The sequence below is a fragment of the Oryx dammah genome, unplaced genomic scaffold (assembly GCF_014754425.2).
Source record: "Oryx dammah isolate SB20612 unplaced genomic scaffold, SCBI_Odam_1.1 HiC_scaffold_12, whole genome shotgun sequence".
Taxonomy (NCBI): domain Eukaryota; kingdom Metazoa; phylum Chordata; class Mammalia; order Artiodactyla; family Bovidae; genus Oryx; species Oryx dammah.
In genome coordinates, this window is record NW_024070196.1 from 652,051 (window position 1) to 674,668 (window position 22,618).

The 22,618-nt window shown below is 41.7% G+C and overlaps 1 protein-coding gene and 1 long non-coding RNA gene across 2 annotated transcripts in view; one reads left to right on the forward strand and one right to left on the reverse strand.

Annotated features, from left to right (window-relative positions):
* Window positions 1–3,048: 3,048 nt before the first annotated feature.
* Window positions 3,049–9,385, reverse strand: LOC120871432. The gene is made up of 3 exons (XR_005723014.1): window positions 9,301–9,385; window positions 3,957–4,043; window positions 3,049–3,273 (listed from the first exon to the last, which is right to left on the reverse strand). It is a non-coding gene; the product is annotated as an uncharacterized LOC120871432 (long non-coding RNA).
* A 56-nt stretch (window positions 9,386–9,441) lies between these two features.
* Window positions 9,442–22,618, forward strand: part of CPE (carboxypeptidase E) — a 148,772-nt gene continuing 135,595 nt past the window's right edge. Inside the window, exon 1 of the mRNA XM_040251326.1 lies at window positions 9,442–9,926. Within this exon, the coding sequence (XP_040107260.1) occupies window positions 9,623–9,926 (304 nt within the window). The 5' untranslated portion in view covers window positions 9,442–9,622. The remainder of the gene's footprint in view (window positions 9,927–22,618) is intronic.

A 22,618-nucleotide genomic window follows, 5' to 3' on the forward strand; every position in this document is an offset into this window, starting at 1 on the left:
GAAGGGAACCTGCAGAAGAATGAAAGAGCCCAGGAATTCACTGAGTAATCAGAACGTTGAAAACCCAGGTATTAGTCTCAGTGCCAAAAGTAGAAGGCAGCTGGAAGCAAGTTAGCAGTTTATCCACTGCCTGCAAGTGTGTTTTGTTCCGTTGGCCATGGCTCTCTCTGTGCTGGGCTGTGGAGGCAAATGCACAAGCCAGGCCAGCCTCTGTCTCTCAGTGGGAGGGAACGGGTAAAGGACTCAACCTTAGGAGTGACAAACGGAGAGGTGATAATTGATACCGTGAGCAAGGATAAGGTTACCCAGATGGAGCATGTGAGGAGGGAGCAGGACAGTGCTCCCAAGTGTGGGCCTGGGGAAGCCCAGGCAAGGCCAGGGGATGTTCAGTCTGGGTGGGGGGCAGAACCCACAGAGGAGAATTCACGTGGGAGAGAGGATGCGCTGTGAGAAAGTTGAGGTGTTTGGATGATAACTAATGGGGAAAGTAAAAAGTGAGAATTTCAGTGCTTTCTAGATGAGAGAAGAGAGTTGCTCTCTCTTTGCAAGGATAGCAGACAGCTGCACTTTCAGGAGAGAGGAAGAGTGCTTGGTGGGGAAGTGAGGGCAGGCATAGGTTAGTGGATTGAGGCTGGACTAGGGAGGAGAAAGGGACAGCACAGGGGTAAAGAAAGAGTAGACATAAATGTGTTGTGGTTTGAAGGGTGATGGTGCAGGAATTTGAGAGAGAAAATGTGCTAGTGAAAGAAGCAGGAGGAGGCACAAAAAGTGGGTTCTCTAAGGAAATTCTCTGAGGAAGAGGATCACAGCTTTGGCATTGATCCACTGGGTGATGGACAGGACAAGATGGTGGATGGCATAATCCAGGTGAATGAGGAAAAAAGGTGGTTTTGGCAGCAAGATTAGAAACTGAGGTTAATAGCTGATGAGAGGAATAATCTTCAGGGGAGGATGTTGCCATAGTCCAGGCAAGGAATAACCAGAGCCTGTCCTAAGGCATTATCTGGGAAGATAAAGCAGAAGGAATAATTTTAGAAGATAGGAATATAAGAACAGCAGGATAGCTCACCTGTCCAACATAGCTGTCACCAGCCACTTGTGAGCTGTGAGCTCAGGAAATATGGGTAGTCTGAATTGTGCTGAGGAGCTATAATGTGAATTACACAAACGATTTTGAAGACTTAGAATGAAAAAAAATCATTAATAATTTATGCTATTTTCAAGTTGAAATTATAGTATTTGGAATATATTGGGTTAAAATTATTATTAAAATTAATTTCCCCTCTTTCCTTTTTAAGAAACATGGCTACTAACAAGTTCAAAATTACATATATGACCTATAATATGTTTGTGTTGAGTTGTGCTGCTGGGAAATCAAAAATACTGGGGTGGCCACTGGGATACAGAGAAATTGGTATAGGTAGAGCTGTAGAAGGGGCTTCCCCTGTGGGTCAGTTGTAAAGAATCCACCTGCCAATGCAGGAGACATATGAGATCCAGGTTCGATCCCTGAGTCAGGAAGATCCCCTGGAGAAGGACATGGCAACTCACTCCAGCATTCTTGCCTGGAGAATTCCATGGATAGAGGAGCCTGGCAGGCTACAGTCCATAAGATCTCCAAGAGTCAGACAGGACTGAAGCAACTTAGCGCCCGCGCATAGATCTGTACAATACACTGATAAACCCTTTGGATTATATTTAATTTGAGCTGGTTATTAGGTTTTAGGTTGTGATATCTGTAAACAGGAGTTTTATCTTGCTGATTCACCTGGTGGGTTCAGGGTGCCCTGGCTGTTACCTGTCTGCCTAGTACATCCACCCACTAAGGTGATACAACTGGAATATGTAGTCGGTATTTAATGAAAGAATCAGTTAAAGAGGAGAGTCATTTTAAAAAAAGAAAGCACACTTTAACTTATTTGAGCTTAAAACATAAGTGTCCAGTTATTCACCTGTTGGTTTTGGTTGTTGGGATGAGAACTCCTCCCCATAATGTGTTTTCTACCATTATAGTTTTAGTGTCAGATTTTTGAACAAATCTAAAAGCAGTTCTTTTGATATTTTTTATCTTTTCCTCAGTCCTTCACTGTTTTCTTATTCATACCTAATTCCATTTTTAAAATTCAAGTGCTTCCAAGGCATTCAACTTTTTTCTACTCTTGTATTTATCAGTTTACTCAGTTTTATTTTATTTTATTAATTACACAGTGACAAGTAAAAGTGGCATGAATATTTTGGTGACTGATGCTTGGTTTGCACACAACCCAACGATGAGAGAAATGAGAAATGGGAAAAATGGGAGACCCATGAGACCAGCTGCAGCCCTGGTCAAGTCAGGGACACAGGCTTCATGGTGTGGATGGAGAGAAAGTCAAGCAGCGTTTGATCAGAGAATTTCTCCAGGGCTTGCCAGGAAAGCCCTGCAGTGTGTTGGGAGTTCACAGGAAGGAGGAAGGATTCTGAAGCAGGATGACTGAATGGTGCTGCCAGGCCCGTGAGAGTACTGGCCACTGACCATGACTGGAGGCTGTCCTAGCAGGGAGGGAAGGAGCTCAGAAGGCTTCTTGTACCCACCAGCTGGGAGGCAGGGGAGTGAAGTCAAGTTACTCAGTCATGTCTGACTCTTTGCTACTCCTGGAGTATAGCCCTCCAGGCTCCTCTGTCCATGTGACTTTCCAGGCAAGAATAATGGAGTGGGTTTCCATTTCCTTCTCCAGGGGATCTTCCCAACCCAGGGATCAAACCCAGCTCTCCTGCATTGCAGGCAGATGCTTTAACCTCTGAGCTATGGAGGATGGCTATAAAGATGGAGTTCAGCTCTGTGGACCAGAAGCTGAGCTCACTGCAGTCTCTGCTGGCCCAGAGGCCCTTCCCTGAGGCACTGTCTGGTCTGGGCGCTGTCGAGCTGCATGAGGATGAGTGTGGGGACCTGAAACCTGCTGCCCTCCTGATTCATGCCCACCCATGGGGCATCCACGTGCATTCTGTGTCAGAAAGAGAACAGTTGTTGAGATCTTTTACAGAAAATGAAGTGAGTTTACATGGAGATAAATTCTTATTTATTCATCATGGAAGCTGGGGGAGAAAAAGGCTTAGTTCCTTTTCCATCTTCTAGTGCCTGCCAGCATTCCTTGGTTTGGTGGCCTTTTCCTCCATCTTCCAAGCCAGCAGCATAGCATCTTCTCTCTTTGACTCTGCTTCCCTCTGCTTGCATTATTATGAGTTCATGGAATGCTGGGTCCCTTATTTTAGGGTGAAGTCATGGAGCAGCTTCTAGGAATAAGCAGACCTGGGATTAGAATGCTGTCTGTCAAACCTCAACACTAGTCTCCTTAACCAGACAGTATTCCTCTAATCCTATTATGCACCAAAGTTCCCCTGAGAGGATGGGGGTGGGGTGAGCTTGCTCAAGTGCAGACTTCTAAGCACCAGCCCCAGAAAATTGTATTCAACTGGTCCAGAATGTGGCCATGCTCACCAGGTGATTCTGATGTGGAAAGTTCATGAACCCTGAAGTTCAATACAACCTTGCCTCTATGGGGAACCACAGAGGAGGGCCAGGCTGAAAGGGGTCCTGTTGAGTGAGGAGTGGGGCTGGAGAGGGAAGAGTGGAGCCATTCTGTGTGGAAGGAAAATCAAACACAGTAGGCACTGCTAGAGGTGCTCTGAAACAAAGCCTCAAGGCAACCAAGGAAGTGATTCTGGATGGAATCTGACATTTTAACCACTTACTGTCTTAACTTGAGCATCCAGAGTATCTGCCCAATGTCCCAGAAACTCCAGATGCTTATTGGACCCTTACCCTAAATGATGCAGACATCCTATCCTTTAAGGAAAAATATCTCCTTCTTGCATTGAAGTCCATCATGATTTTTGCCAGAAAACTTTAACAACTTTGTGGCTTTTGCCTTTATACACCCCTGACTCCGTCTCTTCCTTTGAACTCTCGGTTTTACCTGAATCTATGTCTCCAGTATTGCATTTTCTAGGACCTCCAGATAATGCTTTTCTTATTTGCAACTCCTGGGTTTCTTGGTTGACACCTGCAAGAGGCGATAGTAAAACTGAAGGAATCTTATAACTCACTTGTTAAATACAGTCATTATTTATTAAAAAATAAATTATATAAACTTACAAATAAATAAATTATATGAAAAACTTACAGATGTACAAGCTGGCTTTAGAAAAGGCAAAGGAACCAGAGATCAAATTGCCAATATCAGTGGGATCATAGAAAAAAACAAGGAAACTCCAGAAAAACATCTACTTCAACTTCATTGATTATGCTAAAGCCTTTTGACTGTGTGGACCATAACAAATGGTGGAAAATTCTTAAAGTGATGGGAATATGAGACCACCTTACTTGCCTCCTGAGAAATCTGTATGCAGGTCAAGAAGCAACAGTTAGAACTGGACATGGAACAATGGACTGGTTCCAAATTGGGGAAGGAGTACTTCAAAGCTGTATATTGTCACCATGCTTATTTAATTTACATGCAGAGTACATCATGTGAAATGCCAGGCTGGATAAAGCACAAGCTGGAATCAAGACTGTTGGGAGAAATATCAGTAACCTTAGATATGCACATGATACCACTCTTATGGCAGAAAGTGAAAAGGAACTACTAAAGAGTTTCTTGATGAAGGTGAAAGAGGACAGTGAAAAAGCTGGCTTAAAACTCAACACTCAAAAAAATTAGATCATGGCGTCTGGTCCCATCACTTCACAGAAAATAGATGGGGAAACAATGGAAACAGTGACATATTTTCTTGGGCTCCAAGATCACTGCAGATGGTGACTGCAGCCATAAAATCAAAAGATGCTTGCTCCTTGGAAGAAAAACTATGACCAACCTAGACAGCATATTAAGCAGCAGGGATGTTACTTTGCCAGCAAAGGTCTCTATAATCAAATCTATGGTTGTTCCAGTAGTCATGTATGGATGTGAGAGTTGGACCATAAAGAAAGCTGAGCACCAAAAAACTGATGCTTTCGAATTGTGGTGTTGGAGAAGACTCTTGAGAGTCCCTTGGACTTCAAGGAGATCAAACCAGTCAATCCTAAAGGAAATCAACCCTGAATATTCATTGGAAGGACTGATGTTGAGGCTGAAGCTCTAATATTTTGGCCACCTGATGCAAAGAGCCAGCTCATTGGGAAAGACCATGATGCTGGGAAAGATTGAGGGCAGGAGGAGAAGGGGACGACAGAGAATGAGATGGCTCGATGGCATCACTGACTCAATGGACATGAGTTTGAGCAAACTCCGGGAGATAGTGAAGGACAAGGGAAGCCTGGTGTGCTGCGGTCCATGGGGTTGCAAGGAGTTGGACATGACAGTGACTGAACAACAATGAAGAACAAAGGCAATACGTAATGAAAATCCATCACTTCTTCATATTCTGCCATATTTTATTATCCTCTGTGTGCTCAAGGTTGTTTATGTCTCTTGTATCTACATGGGAGATACTGTTTATGTATTGCACGTGTGTGCTCAGTCGCTCCGTCATGTCCCACTCTTTGTGAGCCTCCTGGACTGTAGCCCAACAGGCTTCTCTGTCCATGGGAGTTTTCAGGCAAGAATACTGGAGGGGGTTGCCGCTCTGTTCTCCATGGGATCTTCCTGATCCAGATATCAAACCCTTGTCTCTTATGTCTCCTGCTGGGGCAGGTGTGTTCTTTCCCACTAGCACCACCTGTAGATATGTCCTATCACTTCTGCTATATTGCATTCATCAGAAGCAAGTCACTACTTCCTACACTCAAGTAGAAAGGAATTAAGCCCTCCCTCTTGAAAGGGAGGAGATAAAGAACTTGCATGAAAGTATGGTACTACATACCTCTTCTCAAGGCTGTGTTCAGTCATGTCACATTGGCAACTTGAAATCAGCCATGGAGGAAAATTTAAACGATGGAAATCAGGAAACACTCTAAATCAGGTTTTATATCCCAAGGAAAGTTGAGTGTCAACATTTACCACCAGATAGATATAAAGCTATGTGTTTACAGAACCTTTCTGGAGTAGATGACTAGACAGGGCTTTGGAAAGAAGTAATATATGGAACAACAGACTGGTTCCAAACAGGAAAAGGAGAACGTCAAGGCTGTATATTGTCACCCTGCTTATTTAACTTCTATGCAGAGTACATCATGAGAAACGCTGGGCTGGAGGAAGCACAAGCTGGAATCAAGATTGCCGGGAGAAATATCAATAACCTCAGACATGCAGATGACACCCTTATGGCAGAAAGTGAAGAAGAACTAAAGAGCCTCTTGATGAAGGTGAAAGAAGAGAGCGAAAAAGTTGGCTTAAAGCTCAACATTCAGAAAACTAAGATCATGGCATTGGGTCCCATCACTTCATGGCAAATAGATGGGGAAACAGTGGAAAGGGTGGCTGAGTTTATTTTATTGGGCTCCAAAATTACTGCGGATGGTGATTTCAGCCATGAAATTAAACGATGCTTGCTCCTTGGAAGGAAAGTTATGACCAACCTAGACAGTATATTAAACAGCAGAGATATTACTTTGTCCACAAAGGTCCATCTAGTCAAAGCTATGGTTTTTCCAGTAGTAATGTGTGGATGTGAGAGTTGGACTATAAAGAAAGCTGAGTGCAGAATAATTGATGCTTTTGAACTGTGGTGTTGGAGAAGACTCTTGAGAGTCCCTTGGACTGCAAGGAGATCCAACCAGTCCATCCTAAAGGAAATCAGTCCTGGGTGTTCATTGGAAGGACTGATGTTAAAGCTGAAACTCCAATACTTTGGCCACCTGATGTGAAGAGCTGACTCATTTGAAAAGACCCTGATGTTGAGAAAGATTGAAGGCAGGAGGAGAAGGGGACAACAGAGGATGAGAGGTTGGATGGCATCACCCACTCAATGGACACGTGTTTGAGTAAACTCTGGGAGCTGGTGATGGACAGGGAGGCCTGGCGTGCTGCAGTTCATGGGGTCGCAAAGAGTTAGACACGACTGAGTGACTGAACTGAACTGAATGCAAGGTTTGGGATATAGGAAGAGACAGTTTCTGGCTTTGAAAATAATAGAAGTGATGCAGGAAGTGAAGCTTCAGGGGACTTAAATATGCTCATATAGATGTTCAGAAGTGACACAAAAAACAGACCTCTTTCTTCCTTGTGTGTGTGCATACATATGGATAATTTGAAATGTGCTTTCACACTAGATCTACCTATGAATGCACAAGGTCAAACATATTAAATGTTTAGCATGCAAGGTTTTCTATCTAGCAATCAGGATGGGTATATAACCTTTTACATAATTGCCTATGAAACTACAAAAAATAATTACACTCCAGTGAAGCTGACCTACACCTAAAATTGCTCAGAAATTCAAAAACAAAGTTTTAATTCCTGTGAATTGATTTATTGGTTTATGTGGTGTGCCTCCGTGTTCTGGTGGACAGGAACTTTTCTCAAAAAGAAAACTTCCAGAGTTGCAGTATTTGAGATTTTTGAAGCATGTTCATCAATCAAACATCAAAATAAAAAATACCTGGGTTCTTATTAAAACCTGGAACGTTTTTAATTCCTGAATCCCATCTCTGTATTGGTGGGTGTTTAGGAATCTGCACATTTTACAAATTCTCTAGATGACCCTGCTGTACTTGAATGAATCAAAATATTTCATTTTAATAGATAAAGAAAACAAACTTCTAAGGTTCTTCCAAAAGATCCCTTTCAAGTGAGACCACAGTGCTGGCAGGATCTCACCTGTTTACAAAAAAGCAAAAAACAAACAAACAAAAAAAAACCACCATAAAACTGAGATTTGGGAGAAAATAGAAAACACACCCTTTGTTTGAAGAGAAACTTAAGGGCAACACAGAACTTCACCAAACCATATGCTGTTTACATGTGTTGTCACTGGTATATGACCCATCTTGCCACAAATTAGTGTGGTTACCTTAAATTGCTAACCTGAAAATCTTAACCTTCCACAGCTGAAGTGATTGGTTTTAGCTACGTTTTCTTTTTCTAGGTTTACAAGGTTGTTCTTTTGGGCATGATTTTAGAAATCTAATTATAACTCTGGTTGCAAACTTTTGAACCATGTAATCAAACTGAGATTGGTCACTGAGAAAAACACAGGGTTCTTAGCTTTGCCTAAATTGACAAGGTACATGGCCAGGTCCAAATTCAACTGAGTGGCCTGTCTTTACAGTGGCAGTTCATCCCAAAAAATTCAAAAAAGATCCATGCTGCTGTCAGAAAGTTTTGAAACCAGTACCATTTTTTCTTTTTTTTTTAAATGAATCCATTCCCGGGAGAGAGTTTTTATTCAGTGCACTGCACTGTTAGGGGGAAAATGAATGAGTTAAAACAAAAAAATGTCTAACATAAAAAATTACCCATATGATGTGTATTTTTCCTGCTTGGTTGAAATACCCAGTGGATTACTTACTTAGATTTGTGCTATTATTGAATCCAAAAGGCAACCTCTTTAGAATAACATTTGCTCTACTACAAATTCTGTGTAGAGGCTGGGTATCTAAAGCTATAAATGATTGTATATTTTTGCAGTAATTATGGGAGGGGAATGGAGATAGTATCTTTCATGATCAGAGTTTTCTTTCTGTAACAGTTTTGATCTTTAACTTTTTTCCTTGGAAGAAGATTCTATAGCCCCAATCAAGCCTTCAGATGACTGCAGTCCTGGCAGCATCTTAGTTACAACCAGGTAAGAGACTGAGCCTGAACCTCCCGGAAAAGCAGTTTTGGAAAGATTTAACCTTAATACCCAACTAAATCCCTTGACCAGCGCTTGGGCTGTACTCTGCTTTCCCCATAGGAATTACAGAAGGGGGTTGGCACAGGCACTGGCAGATGACGTTGTCTTACTCTTTTCCTTCCCCTCTGGAAGAACCCAGGTATGTGCATAAATACAGTTAAAGACTATCTGCAAATCGATAGAACGCATTTTCAGTTTCTTGAACATTTAAATCCAAGTGCGCAGTGTTCTGTTTTTCAGACAGACCATGCAATCAATTAACAGCTAACTTGTGGGTTTGTGTTTGAACTATCAATACAATTATTAAAGACACATCACGGACAGAAGGCAAGTGACTGCCTTTGTGTTTCTTTCTCTTTTTTTTTCTGGAATATTATCTAGTCTTGGGAGCATAAAGATGGAAACCTGGTCGGCTTGGAACTGATGGCACGTTGAAAAGACTCGAACAATCTCAGAGTGTTTTCCCCCACCCCCCAACAGGCACTGTCACAGGTCTCTCAATGATGACAGCAAAGTGCCCACATCCGACCTTAGCTGTCATCTCACCTGGGTCCTGGCGGCGCCATTTGATTCTGACGTGGCTCCAAGTCCGCAAATAGCATAGCGGCCCCCGGTTAGCCGCGAATCCGGCTGGCGGCGCCGCCCTCCCTGCCCCGCCCGTGCGCCTCGCCGGGCTGCGCGCCGCCTCCCCTGCGTCCCGCACTCGGCGGCGGTGCGTCCTGCGCTCCTCTCGTGCTTCGCGGTCCCTGCTTAGATCTTCGCTGCCCTCCCCGCTCCAGGCCGCCGGGAGGCGAGTCGAGGGGACCCACAGGCCGTGCGCCCCGAGGTTCCGGGCCCAGAGGAGGCCGCACAGAAGACGCGGGACGCCATGGCCCGGCGAGGGGGCTGCGCGCTGCTGGCGCTGTGCGGCTCGCTGGCCGCCTGTGCCTGGCTCCTGGGCGCCGAGGCCCGGGCGGCTGGGGGCCCTGTGGAGGGCGCGAGGCGGCGCCGGCGGCCGCAGGAGGACGGCATCTCCTTTGAGTACCACCGCTACCCAGAGCTTCGTGAGGCGCTCGTGTCCGTGTGGCTGCAGTGCGCCGCGGTCAGCAGGATCTACACGGTGGGGCGCAGCTTCGAGGGCCGCGAGCTGCTGGTGCTCGAGCTGTCCGACAGCCCCGGCGTCCACGAGCCGGGTAAGGGAGCCGCGCGGGGTGGCCCGGCGGTGGGAGAGGAGGGCGAGAGGCAACCGGGGTGGAAAGTGTACGTGGGGGGAGGGCTGGGGCTGGGATTTGCCAAGCCCTGTCGGCTGGCTGTCCTCCCCAGCCTTGCACACCCCTCCCCCTGGGTAAGCCCAGGCCGGAGGGGCTGCCGCTGATGGAGGTGGGAGCGCAGCAAGCAAATCTGCGCCCCCGCAAGCCCGCTGTCACCCCCACTTCGCTGTGCCTAAGACCGTAGGGAATAACTGTGAGGCCTCAGGAAGGAGGTCGTCCTTCCTTGCAAGCTGGAGTAGAACGATAAGGTGCAGAAGGCAGGGTCTGAGGAAATGAGGAAAAGTCATTTATCATTTGTTTCCTAATTTCCAGAGGACCAGTTTATTGGCCTTGGAGGCTCTAGGTGTCCATCTCTACCTGTATGTGCGTATTAGGTAACGCGCACTGCTGGGATGTTAAGGATCTTGGTAACGCTGGCGGGTAGAGGGTGATAAAGCCGCCTGTGGCAGGCATTCCTATCTCAAAACTGCACACAGTCTTTCTGAGGAAAAAGGAATATTCCTTTTTTTTTTTTTTTTTTTCTGTTCTAGCCCTTGGACATGAGTAGTTTGCGATCAGGATTTTATTACAACGGATGTTTCCATATGACCATCTTATTCATCTTCCTCTTGAGTGTGTTAGGGCACGTTTTAGTTTATGTTAAATGTTACACAATTGGTATTAATAAAGAGATATCTTGAAAAATGTTTTTGGTTCTTCTTTTTCTTTGCTCTTTGAAAATAACAACTTTTAAGTCCTGGTCTTCTGACCATAAAGGTTAATCTGGCTAATTGCATCAGCATGGTATGCTTTTTTTTTTTTCTTTTTTAATGACAAAGAAAGCAAGAAAACAGGTAAAAACTCTCAAATGTAGGGCCAGAGTAGTTTTATAATGATATTTAAGAACCAAATTGAGATGGGATTAAATATGTGATCCATGAAGACACTTTGATCTTCAAATGGAAGGAGTATGGTCTGATCAATAGTAAATTTTTAGTAAAATGGGAAACATTTCTTACCTTCAAATAATGTAAATGGAAAGATGTGTATAATTTTGCCATCAAAACCCTAAAACTAGATCCTGGAAAACATTTTCAGTAATGCTGTCTGATGCTAGGAATGATTGAAGGTGGGAGAATAAGGGGAGGACAGAGGATGAGACGGTTGGATGGCATCACCGATGCGATGGATATGAGTTTGAGTAGGTTTCAGGAGTTGGTGATGGACAGGAGGCCTGGCATGCTGCAGTCCATGGGGTCACAAAGAGTCGGACACGACTGAGTGACTTAACTGAACTGAATGCTCTCTAGCAGGATTCAGCATGTAGAATCGGAAATTTAGAAAGTTAGTTTCATATTTGTATCTGAAGATAAAGAAAAATTTTATATGTGAAAACTCATCTTCAGTTATTTTAGATAATTGAAGTCAAGACATCTTAGGTTTAAGGAGAATCTAAATATTTGTGATTCTCCTGCCTATTTAATTGGAACCTTTAGTTATTCTACCATAGATTGCTCCTCAGATTTTGTTGTTTCTTCAAAGAGATTATATGAAAGCAAATGTTAACTATTTGTTGTCTTCAAGTTTAGAAACAAAATTGTAAAGTGATATTACTGTTAAAATGTGATATGCTTTTGAAAATGAAAACCATAATTCTTTTGCTTAAATATCTGAAATGTATAGTCTGTCAAGATCTGCAGGTCCCTTTCTCCAGCTCTAGGCTCCTTGGGGTAGAGCTGTGTCTCCAGCACCCAGGGCAGGTCTGGCACACAGCAGGCACTCAGGTCACATTAGGGAAAAAGATGAGTCAGTCATTTGCTGAATAACACAATGCCTTCTATGTTTTGTTCCTTTTAAACACAAAATACAGCAACTTAACTCATTTTAAGAAGGCAAAGAAAGAAATATTTACATTACCTGCTTTACTGCTTGTTAAATGAAGGAAACTAAGTTCATGGTATTACTTAATAAATAGAATACAAAATGTCTACCAATTGTATTTTTAAAGGTTGCAATAAACTGTTACGTGCCAGCATGAAAAACATGGGGTGATTTCCCTCTCTACCATCTTTTAAGAAGAGATTAACAGATTGGAAATCTTCAGGAAACTAATTAAAAAAAAATCAACTGAGTAAATTTTAAACATCTTATTGACTATTTGTTTATTCACGAATTGAACATCATTCAATCTAGCAGATAGAAAGATGTTCCTAAGATTTGTACGAAATGAAAGGCTTATAGGTAGATGGGAGCTGGAACAAGGAAGTTACACTAGGCAAAAAATGGGTGGCTTATTGCAAAGTTACTCCCTTTTACAGGACGTTGTACTGATCACAGGATTCCTAATTGATCGGGTTAAGATTTCATTTCTGAAAGAGCCAAAACTGTAATTTAGTCTTGGTTTGGTTTTGTGAGGCTTTAGCATGAGCAACTCCATGTGGCGCCTATTGTCTTTTCTTAAAAAATTATTTATGTATTTGGCTGCATCTGGTCTTGGTTGGTCAGGTGTGAGTTTTCGCTTTGGCACATGGACTCTCCAGTTGTGTGTGGGCTCCAGTAGCTGCAGCATGCAAGTTCTTTAGTTGAGGCACGTGAGCTCAGTTGCCCCATGGTATAGGGGATTTTAGTTTCCCGACAAGGGTTTCACCCATGTCCCCTGCATTGCAAGGCAAATTCTTAAAAACTGGGCCACCAGGAAAGCCCTGTCTTTTTTTGTTTGTTTGTTTTCAATTATTTAATTGGAGGATAATTACTTTACAGTATCATGATAGTTTTGCCATGCATCAACATAAATTGGCCACAGGTATACATGTGTCCCCCTATCCTGAATTCCCCACCCACTTCCCTCCCCACCATACCCCCTACCACTCCGGTTGTCCTAGAGCACTGGCTTTGGGTGCGGAGATCTGATCAGTATATGAGCTTAATAGCACTTGTAGGAATTAACTTTTAGGAAGTTTTGAATGAAGGGATGTAGTCACCATTCTTAAATGGCCTTCATATTCCTTTTTAGATTAAAATATTTTAAGGAATGATACTTATTTTGAGATAGAAATGGATTAATTTGGTGTATTTTGAACACCATACACTAAGTGAGCAAACTTACATGGGTTGTATAGTGATACACAGGATGGTCCTCGCCCTGTGGGAGATTGAGAGTTGGGAGGTTACAGGACAGTTTAAAGGTCGTCAGGGCTGCAAGAAGGGAGTGGGAGGCCCAGAGAAAGGAGACTATGGACATTAGGTCAGGGGCATTTGGTTATTGAAGAATGGATGATGAGAAGGCAGGGATATACTGATTACTGAAATTTACCAATTCCAATGTACCTCAAGTGTTTTCATATTATAAGTATTTTGGGGAGAGATGAAATAATGTTTCTGATGAAGCTACCAGAAATAATGTTTAGCTTAACAAATTTGTTTACTTGACTTAAACATTGATGAAGTTGCCCATATTCATTTTATCTTCCAAAAGGAGCAAGGTGTCACATGTCTTCTTAATCTAAATTATTTTTCTGAACGTTAAAAAATTGTAGACCATGACCAAATATTTAGTATCATCATAGAAATACTCTCCCCAAACAAGACAACATCAAGCCTTTCTTTGTGGTAGAAGTTGACGTGGTTAGATTTGCAGTTATGGACAGAGGGTGTTCCTTGATCCCACCACCTCCCTTCCTAAGTGGAAAAAAAATGATCATCAGACTTGTTTGGCACCAGACCATGGGCTGAATTTGAACTGATCTCCTGAAAATGATCTATTCTCTCAGGTATTCTGCATTTGAATTCATCAAAAGGGAAAGAAAATTCTGTTTGGAACTGGTGAGGGAGGAATATCAACATCTATTCTGACCAACTGGATGCTGGATCTCAGTTATCGTTTTCATTACTTTGGAGGACTGAACAAATCTGCTGGAGGAGGGGGATGAGTCTAGCCATTCTCAGAAGACCTGTGCATGGTCTTGGCCCCAGTTTCATCTCACACGTCGTGAATCTGGACTCCAGATCTAGGACTGGGATAGAGGCTCAGCTAAGATTTAGACTCTGCACTCAAATGTGTTCCCTTGAGATATTCCTGCCAAACCTGTTCTTGTTTCCCATTTTTCCTTCTGTTTGCTTATATTTTATACATTTAAAATATTTCCGCATATAGGGGCTCATATGCTTGAACCCAAACATATGCTTTCCTAGGCATATATATTCATCATTGCAGTACTTATAAAAGAAACTTATCAATTTATGTCTAAGCAATGGAATCTGTTTTCTCAGACTACTCCTCTCAGGGCTAAACATGAGTTAAGATTAGTTTGTTTAAAGCTCTTAATTCTTTTACATGTAGTTTAAAATTGCTCTTGGGGAGTAAATCTGATTTATAGCTAAAATGTTATCTTAGAAATGTTCTTTAGGGCATAGACTTTCCCCTCTCAAAGTCTGGAATGATTATTTTGGACTTGTTCCTCCCCAAATCTGTTCAGATTTAAAGTGTATGAATGCCAGTGTGCATTTGCCAAATATTGTGATGGAATATTAAAAGCTGGCAAAATTTCTATACAACTCAAAAAAAAAAAAAAGAAGAAGTGGGGATTTTGGTTATTTTGTATGGCCTCTTTTAATACTAGATTAGTGTGAATTGTGGGAAATGCTTACAGCTGAGTGACACCTTACAACTAGTGAATACTGATGTTAGATTCTGGAGAGGAATCTAAATGTACTACATGTGGCCAAGAGTTATTTTTTAGACCCAAGTGAGTCAATGTAGCTCTTGTTGGAAATAATGTATTTGATTGACTTGTGATTGGCTAAAGGAAGAGAGGAAATTGAGCTGGCCCCTGACCTTGTATCAGATAAAATAAATGTCTTTCTGTGAAACTGATTTGAGAGGCAGCAAAGGAATCATCTGCCAGCATCTCCCTCATTGTGTAGCACAGAGGATATTCCAATACTCACCTTTATAATTCTTTAGAAAAGCTATTTTTGACAAATACAAAAACAGGTCCAGAAGAAGAAGTGACACATGACCGGCTTTTCCCAAAGTGTACTTAATGGAATATTAGTTAGCTTGGTTTGAAAAGGATTAGTAAACAAAAATAAATAGGTTTGGGTGTGGTAAGACTTGAAATATGATAATGTGTGTTTCAAACCTCCAACTGTATACCCTACAGTATTTTCACCATGGAACTTCTTTTTGTCCCCAAGGAGCTTATCTTGTACCTGGTATTACACTAATTTGAAAAGCGTAGCACTCAGTAAGTCAGTCAGTTCAGTCACTCAGTTGTGTCTGACTCTTTGTGACCCCATGAACTGCAGCACGCCAGGCCTCCCCATCCTGGAGTCCACCCAAACTCATGTCCATTGTGTCAGTGATGCTATCCAACCATCTCACCCTCTGCCATTTCCTTCTCCTCCTGCCTTCAATCTTTCCCAACATCAGGGTTTTTTTAAGTGAGTCAGCTCTTCGCATCAGGTGGCCAAAATATTGGAGTTACAGCTTCAACATCAGTCCTTTCAGTGAACACTCAGGACTGATTTCCTTTATGATGGACTGGTTGGATCTCCTTGCAGTCCTTATTATTATTCATTTTCATATTTTGAGGGATTTATTTGGTAATTCTTTAGCAGAGACACTCAAATAAGGAGTTACTCAGGGATGTGGAGCATATGTTTTCCAATTTTTTTTTTTTTTTGCCCATAAAAAGCTAACTTAATGACATATAATCTCTTAAGATGTGCTTATTGAATTGAGAACATGATTTTGAGGATAGATACATTTGACTGGAAAGATTAAAGTGACAAATGCATTCCAATTCTTTTATTGTTAAGTAGCTTCATGCCTTTAACTTCTGTTTACCTCCTTTTCTTGTCAATAAAATCATTGGTGTTGTTTATTTGCTAAGTCATGTCTGACTCTTTTGCGACTCCATGGACTGTAGCCTGCCAGGCTCCCTCTGTCCATGGGATTTCCCAGGCAAGAATACTGACATGGGTTGCCATAGAAATACTTTAAGAACTCAAACCTCACAGGGCTGCTGTGAGACCAAAGTAATATAGAAAATAATTTAATGAATTTGCTTTCATGTAGTTATTAAAAGCATGGGCTAATTTGTTAAAATGTGTCTTCATGATTGCAAATTGGTCTAGCCTTTGTTCATTGGCTTTCCCCATTGGAAGGGGGCCTCCTTGGCTTGTCATGTCAGGAGCCCTTGGATGTTAGAGTGGAAGCCCATCTGCATGAGCCCAGCAGGAGACTCTGAGGGACTTCTTCACGTTATCTGGGTATCCTTGTTAACAAGTGTTTGTCTGCTCTCAATTTTTAAAATGTAGGCCATTCCTTCCTTGCTTCAGTTTGACATCTTATTTTGCTTTATTAAGTAGAAACAGTGAAAGTGTTCATCATTATTTGAGAATGTCTTTAGGACTGTATCTTCAGGTAGCTAAGTAAACCAAGGGCAACTCCAGGATTACTTTGGCAAACTAACTTATTTTTCTGAAGAATTTATAATGAAAATGCTCAGGTCCTGATTGCTTTATTCCTTTACTGACTCAGTATAAGTGGAAGATCTTCGAATCCTTTCTCACCCCTGCCTAATTTGCTTACCTGCACTGGGATCTTTTCTTTGTGTTTCCACAATTCTTTGAAGAGTGATAGCATAAAGATTTGGGTCTTCCCTGGTGGCTCAGTGGTAAAGAATCTGCGTACAATGCAGGAGAACCAGGTTTGATTCATGGCTCAGGAAGATCCCCTGAAGGAGGGCCTGGCAACCCACTCCAGCATTCCTGCCTGGAGAAGCCCATGGACAGAGGAGCCTGGCAAGCTACAGTCCATGTGGCTATAGGTTGCACAGAGTTAGACACGACTGAAGCAACTAAGCATGTTACTTATGAGAATTGCTGCTAATCCTTTGCTCTCTGAATGTTTCTGTTTCTTTTGAAATTCAGGATGAAATTTTCCTAGGCCTTCTAGCAGCCAGTTCTTTCTAATACAATATGGCCTTGAAGAAGGGACTGTTTGTGTTGTCAATGTCTCTTAATAGGTCGAATGATTTATCTTCGATTTTGTTCACAGTTAGTAACTTTGAGGGTAGCTTTTGTACAGAGTTGATTCTTAAAAAAAAACCAAAAATAAGTAAGTTAATTATGATAGTAAACCCTGAAACAACTTTCTACTACCAGTAAATATTTTGTTTTTTAAATAGAGATCTGTTTACTATGAAATGACTCTGACACCATAGTTCAATAATAATAATGCTGCTGATATTAAAGGTACTTGATTTCAAATAGAAATTTTAATATTTAAAAAGTGGACACAGATTACTTATTTTTTAAATAGGACTTCTATGGATTCTAAAAAAATTCCCTTGCTGTGGTGATTCATGTCAAGGTAATTAGGAAAGGCAACAATTATCTCATGTATTTGCACATACAGGCAGCTACTCAAATGTGTAAGTCCTACATGTGATGCTGCCAGAGTGGACCTGCCTGACTTCCCTTCCTCTATAGCCTAAAGTATTAAAAAAACAAAAAATTTCCCTTCATTTCCATGCTCTAATTTTTGTCCCCCAAGAAATGTCTTTTTTCTAGTGCTCAGTTCAGCAAATTGTACAAATCATAAGCTTTGACAATGAGTTCAGGGTAGGATAACTTGAATATACAGGTTGAACCATCACCTCCCTGATAGTGTCCTAAATACTTCGTATGTTTCCCTTCCTGGCCAAGGGGTAATTTTTAAAACAACCTTTTCTCATAACCATTATAAAAATTTCTATGTAGCATTCTAAGCTGGAATCAACTTTGCAAGATGAAAAGAAACTATAGGCTTTTGTTAATATAGCTTGTACTGTCAATTTAATTTAGGGAATAGTTACTGAATATTCATGATGTACATGCTATTTTCCTTTATCTGCCAGTCACCCTCTCAGGCGGTTCCTTAGTGTACTGAAATGTGTATTTGGGTATTGGTCTTGGATTCACTCTTTCATGAATGTTGAGCTTAATAGACATGTTGTATAGCCAGTGGATGGACTCTCCAGGTGACGCTAGTGGTAAAGAACTTGCCTGCCAATGCAGGAGACATAAGAGACATGGGTCTTAAATAAACAGCTTTTTCATACCTATCACAAGTAAGGAATTAGATAATATTTATCTTTATGGGGACTTAAAGAGCCATGCCTGCGGGGCAACCCAAGACGGGTGGGTCGTGGTGGAGAGGTCTGACAGAATGTGGTCCACTGGAGAAGGGAATGGCAAGCCACTTCAGTATTCTTGCCTTGAGAACCCCATAAACAGTATGAAAAGGCAAAATGATAGGATACCGAAAGAGGAACTCCCCAGGTCATTAGGTGCCCAAAATGCTACTGGAGATCAGTGAAGAAATAACTCCAGAAAGAATGAAGGGATGGAGCCAAAGCAAAAATAATACCCAGTTGTGGATGTGACTGGTGATAGAAGCAAGATCCAATGCTGTAAAGAGCAATATTGCATAGGAACCTGGAATGTCAGGTCCATGAATCAAAGCAAATTGGAAGTGGTCAAACAAGAGATGGCAAGGGTGAACGTCGACATTCTAGGAATCAGAGAACTAAAATGGACTGGAATGGGTGAATTTAACTCAGATGACCATTATATCTACTACTGCGGGCAGGAATCCCTCAGAAGAAATGGAGTAGCCATCATGGTCAACAAAAGAGTCCGAAATGCAGTACTTGGATGCAATCTCAAAAACGACAGAATGATCTCTGTTCGTCTCCAAGGCAAACCATTCAATATCACAGTTATCCAAGTCTATGCCCCAACCAGTAACACTGAAGAAACTGAAGTTGAACGGTTTTATGAAGACCTACAAGACCTTTTAGAACTAACACCCAAAAAAGATGTCCTTTTCCTTATAGGGGACTGGAATGCAAAAGTAGGAAGTCAAGAAACACCTGGAGTAACAGGCATATTTGGCCTTGGAATGCAGAATGAAGCAGGGCAAAGACTAATAGAGTTTTGCCAAGAAAATGCATTGGTCATAGCAAACACCCTCTTCCAACAACACAAGAGAAGACTGTACACATGGACATCACCAGATGGTCAACACTGAAGTCAGATTGATTATATTCTTTGCAGCAAAAGATGGAGAAGCTCTATACAGTCAACAAAAACAAGACCAGGAGCTGACTGTGGCTCAATCATGATCTCCTTATTACCAAATTCAGACTGAAATTGAAGAAAATAGGGAAAACCACTAGACCATTCAGGTATGACCTAAATCAAACCCCCTATGATTATACAGTGGAAGTGAGAAATAGATTTAAGGGCCTAGATCTGATAGATAGAGTGCCTGATGAACTATGGACTGAGGTTCATGACATTGTACAGGAGACAGGGATCAAGACCATCCCCATGGAAAAGAAATGCAAGAAAAGCAAAATGGCTGTCTGGGGAGGCCTTACAAATAGCTGTGAAAAGAAGAGAGGCAAAAAGCAAAGAAGAAAAGGAAAGATATAAGCATCTGAATGCAGAGTTCCAAAGAATAGCAAGAAGAGATAAGAAAGCCTTCTTCAGTGATCAATGCAAAGAAATAGAGGAAAACAACAGAATGGGAAAGACTAGAGATCTCGTCAAGAAAATTAGAGATACCAAGGGAACATTTCATGCAAAGATGGATTCGATAAAGGACAGAAATGGTCTGGACCTAACAGAAGCAGAAGATATTAAGAAGAGGTGGCAAGAATACATGGAAGAACTGTTCAAAAAAGATCTTCACAACCCAGATAATCATGATGATGTGATCACTAATCTAGAGCCAGATATCTTGGAATGTGAAGTCAAGTTGGCCTTAGAAAGCATCACTATGAACAAAGCTAGTGGAGGAGATGGAATTCCAGTGGAGCTGTTTCAAATCATGAAAGATGATTCTGTGAAAGTGCTCCCCTCAATATGCCAGAAAATTTGGAAAATGCAGCAGTGGCCACAGGACTGGAAAGGGTCAGTTTTCATTCCAATCCCAAAGAAAGGCAATGCCAAAGAATGCTCAAACTACCACACAATTGCACTCATCTCACACGCTAGTAAAGTAATGCTCAAAATTCTCCAAGCCAGGCTTCAGCACTATGTGAACCATGAACTTCCAGATGTTCAAGCTGGTTTTAGAAAAGGCAGAGGAACCAGAGATCAAATTGCCAACATCTGCTGGACATTGGAAAAAGCAAGAGAGTTCCAGAAAAACATCTATTTCTGCTTTCTTGACTATGCCAAAGCCTTTGACTGTGTGGATCACAATCAACTGTGGAAAATTCTGAAAGAGATGGAAATACCAGACCACCTGACCCGCCTCTTGAGAAACTGTATGCAAGTCAGGAAGCAACAGTTAGAACTGGACATGGACCAACAGATTGGTTCCAAATAGGAAAAGGAGCACATCAAGGCCATATATTGTCACCCTGCTTATTTAACTTATATGCAGAGTACATAATGAGAAACACTGGGCTGGAAGAAACACAAGCTGGAATCAAGATTTCAGGGAGAAATATCAATAACCTCAGATATGCAGATGACACCACCCTTATGGCAGAAAGTGAAGAGGAGCTAAAAAGCCTCTTGATGAAAGTGAAAGAGGAGAGCGAAAAGTTGGCTTAAAGCTCAACATTCAGAAAACGAAGATCATGGCATCTGGTCCCATCACTTCATGGGAAATAGATGGGGAAACAGTGGAAACAGTGTCAGACTTTATCTTTTTAGGCTCCAAAATCATTGTAGATGTTGACTGCAGCCATGAAATTAAAAGACACTTACTCCTTGGAAGAAAAGTTATGACCAACCTAGATAGCATATTCAAAAGCAGAGCCATTACTTTGCCAACTAAGGTCCATCTAGTCAAGGCTATGGTTTTTCCTGTGGTCATGTATGGATGTGAGAGTTGGACTGTGAAGAAGTCTGAGTGCCGAAGAACTGATGCTTTTGAATTGTGGTGTTGGAGAAGACTCTTGAGAGTCCCTTGGACTGCAAGGAGATCCAACCAGTCCATTCTGAAGGAGATTAACCCTGGGATTTCTTTGGAAGGAATGATGCTAGCTCCAGTACTTTGGCCACCTCATGTGAAGAGTTGACTCATTGGAAAAGACTCTGATGCTTGGAGGAATTGGGGGCAGGAGGAGAAGGGGATGACCGAGGATGAGATGGCTGGATGGCATCACTGACTCGATGGACGTGAGTCTGAGTGAACTCCGGGAGATGGTGAGTGACGGAGGCCTGGCGTGCTGCAATTCATGGGGTCGCAGAGTCGGACACGACTGAGCGACTGAACTGAACTGAAATATCCAAGAAGGGTTTGCCTGTTTTTGAAAAGAGGTATTTAAGAGAAAAATTAGAAATGTGGATTATCTTGTTTTTTAGAGACCTTGTCACAATGATGTTAATTCCCTGTTAAAAGGCACATAAATTGCTGTTACTTACATTTTGAAAAATCTTAGTGAATATATTAAGAACAGTTACACTGTAAAAAAGGCAGGTAACTTCAGGTGTTTATTTTTTAAGGAAGTTATTTTTAACAGCTGTAGAAGGAACAGTTTGAGTCTTAAAATATTGCACATTTTGTTAAGTCTGTGTAGTCATATTTCAGTATCCATGGGGAACTGGTTCATATGTGTATTTTACACATTCTCACATACTTTTCTAACCCACCTTAGTGCCTAATTTGTCATTCTTCACTGTTACCTGTGGACGACCTGGAGAAATCTCATTGACAGAATTAATTTCACTCTGATGTCTACATGAGGTGCTGTATGTTGAGGACAACTCTAGGTCTTGAACTAATGATAAAAGCCATGAAGTATGTGATAAATGTCTTTAATATTTCTGGGACATCTTTTACATTATTTCTAGATCTTTTGGTGTGCTTTTCATAGTTGATTCAAATCGCTTTTTGGCACCTTGTATTATTCTAACAAATATTTTCCCTTCTCTTTGGACTCTGTTTCAGTTTGCACAAAGTATATTTTTAAAAATGACACATAACTTTCAGGAACATCAAGCATTTTTCCTGAATAGTTTTAAAACTTGTATCGTTGCTGTTGTTTTTTTAACATTGAGGCTGAATCATTGGCTGCAGTAATTCTATGCCATGTTTGCACAAGGAGAGGGAATGAACGAAAACGTGTTTCTGAAATGAATCTACAGAGGGTGAGGCTGGATGGTATTTCCCCCAAAATTTATAGAATAAAGATAATGTGTTTATAGCCTCTGTAAAGACAGTAGCATAAGTAAAACATTCATACCCTTACCAGCATTTTGAAGAAGCCAAAAAGGCTTTCCTTTGTAGCTAGTTCATGCCAGACTTTCCATGATGTCCTGTTTCCAGAACAAGGTGGTAACACTTTAGTATTTTTATGTCATATTAACCTTGCAGGTATCAGTTCAGTTCAGTTCAGTTCAGTCGCTCAGTCGTGTCCAACTCTTTGCGATCCCATGAATCCCAGCTTGCCAGGCCTCCCTGTCCATCACCAACTTCCGGAGTTCACTCAGACTCACATCCATCGAGTCAGTGATACCATCCAGCCATCTCATCCTCAGTCGTCCCCTTCTCCTCCTGCCCCCAATCCCTCCCAGCATCGGAGTCTTTTCTAATGAGTCAACTCTTTGCATGAGGTGGCCAAAGT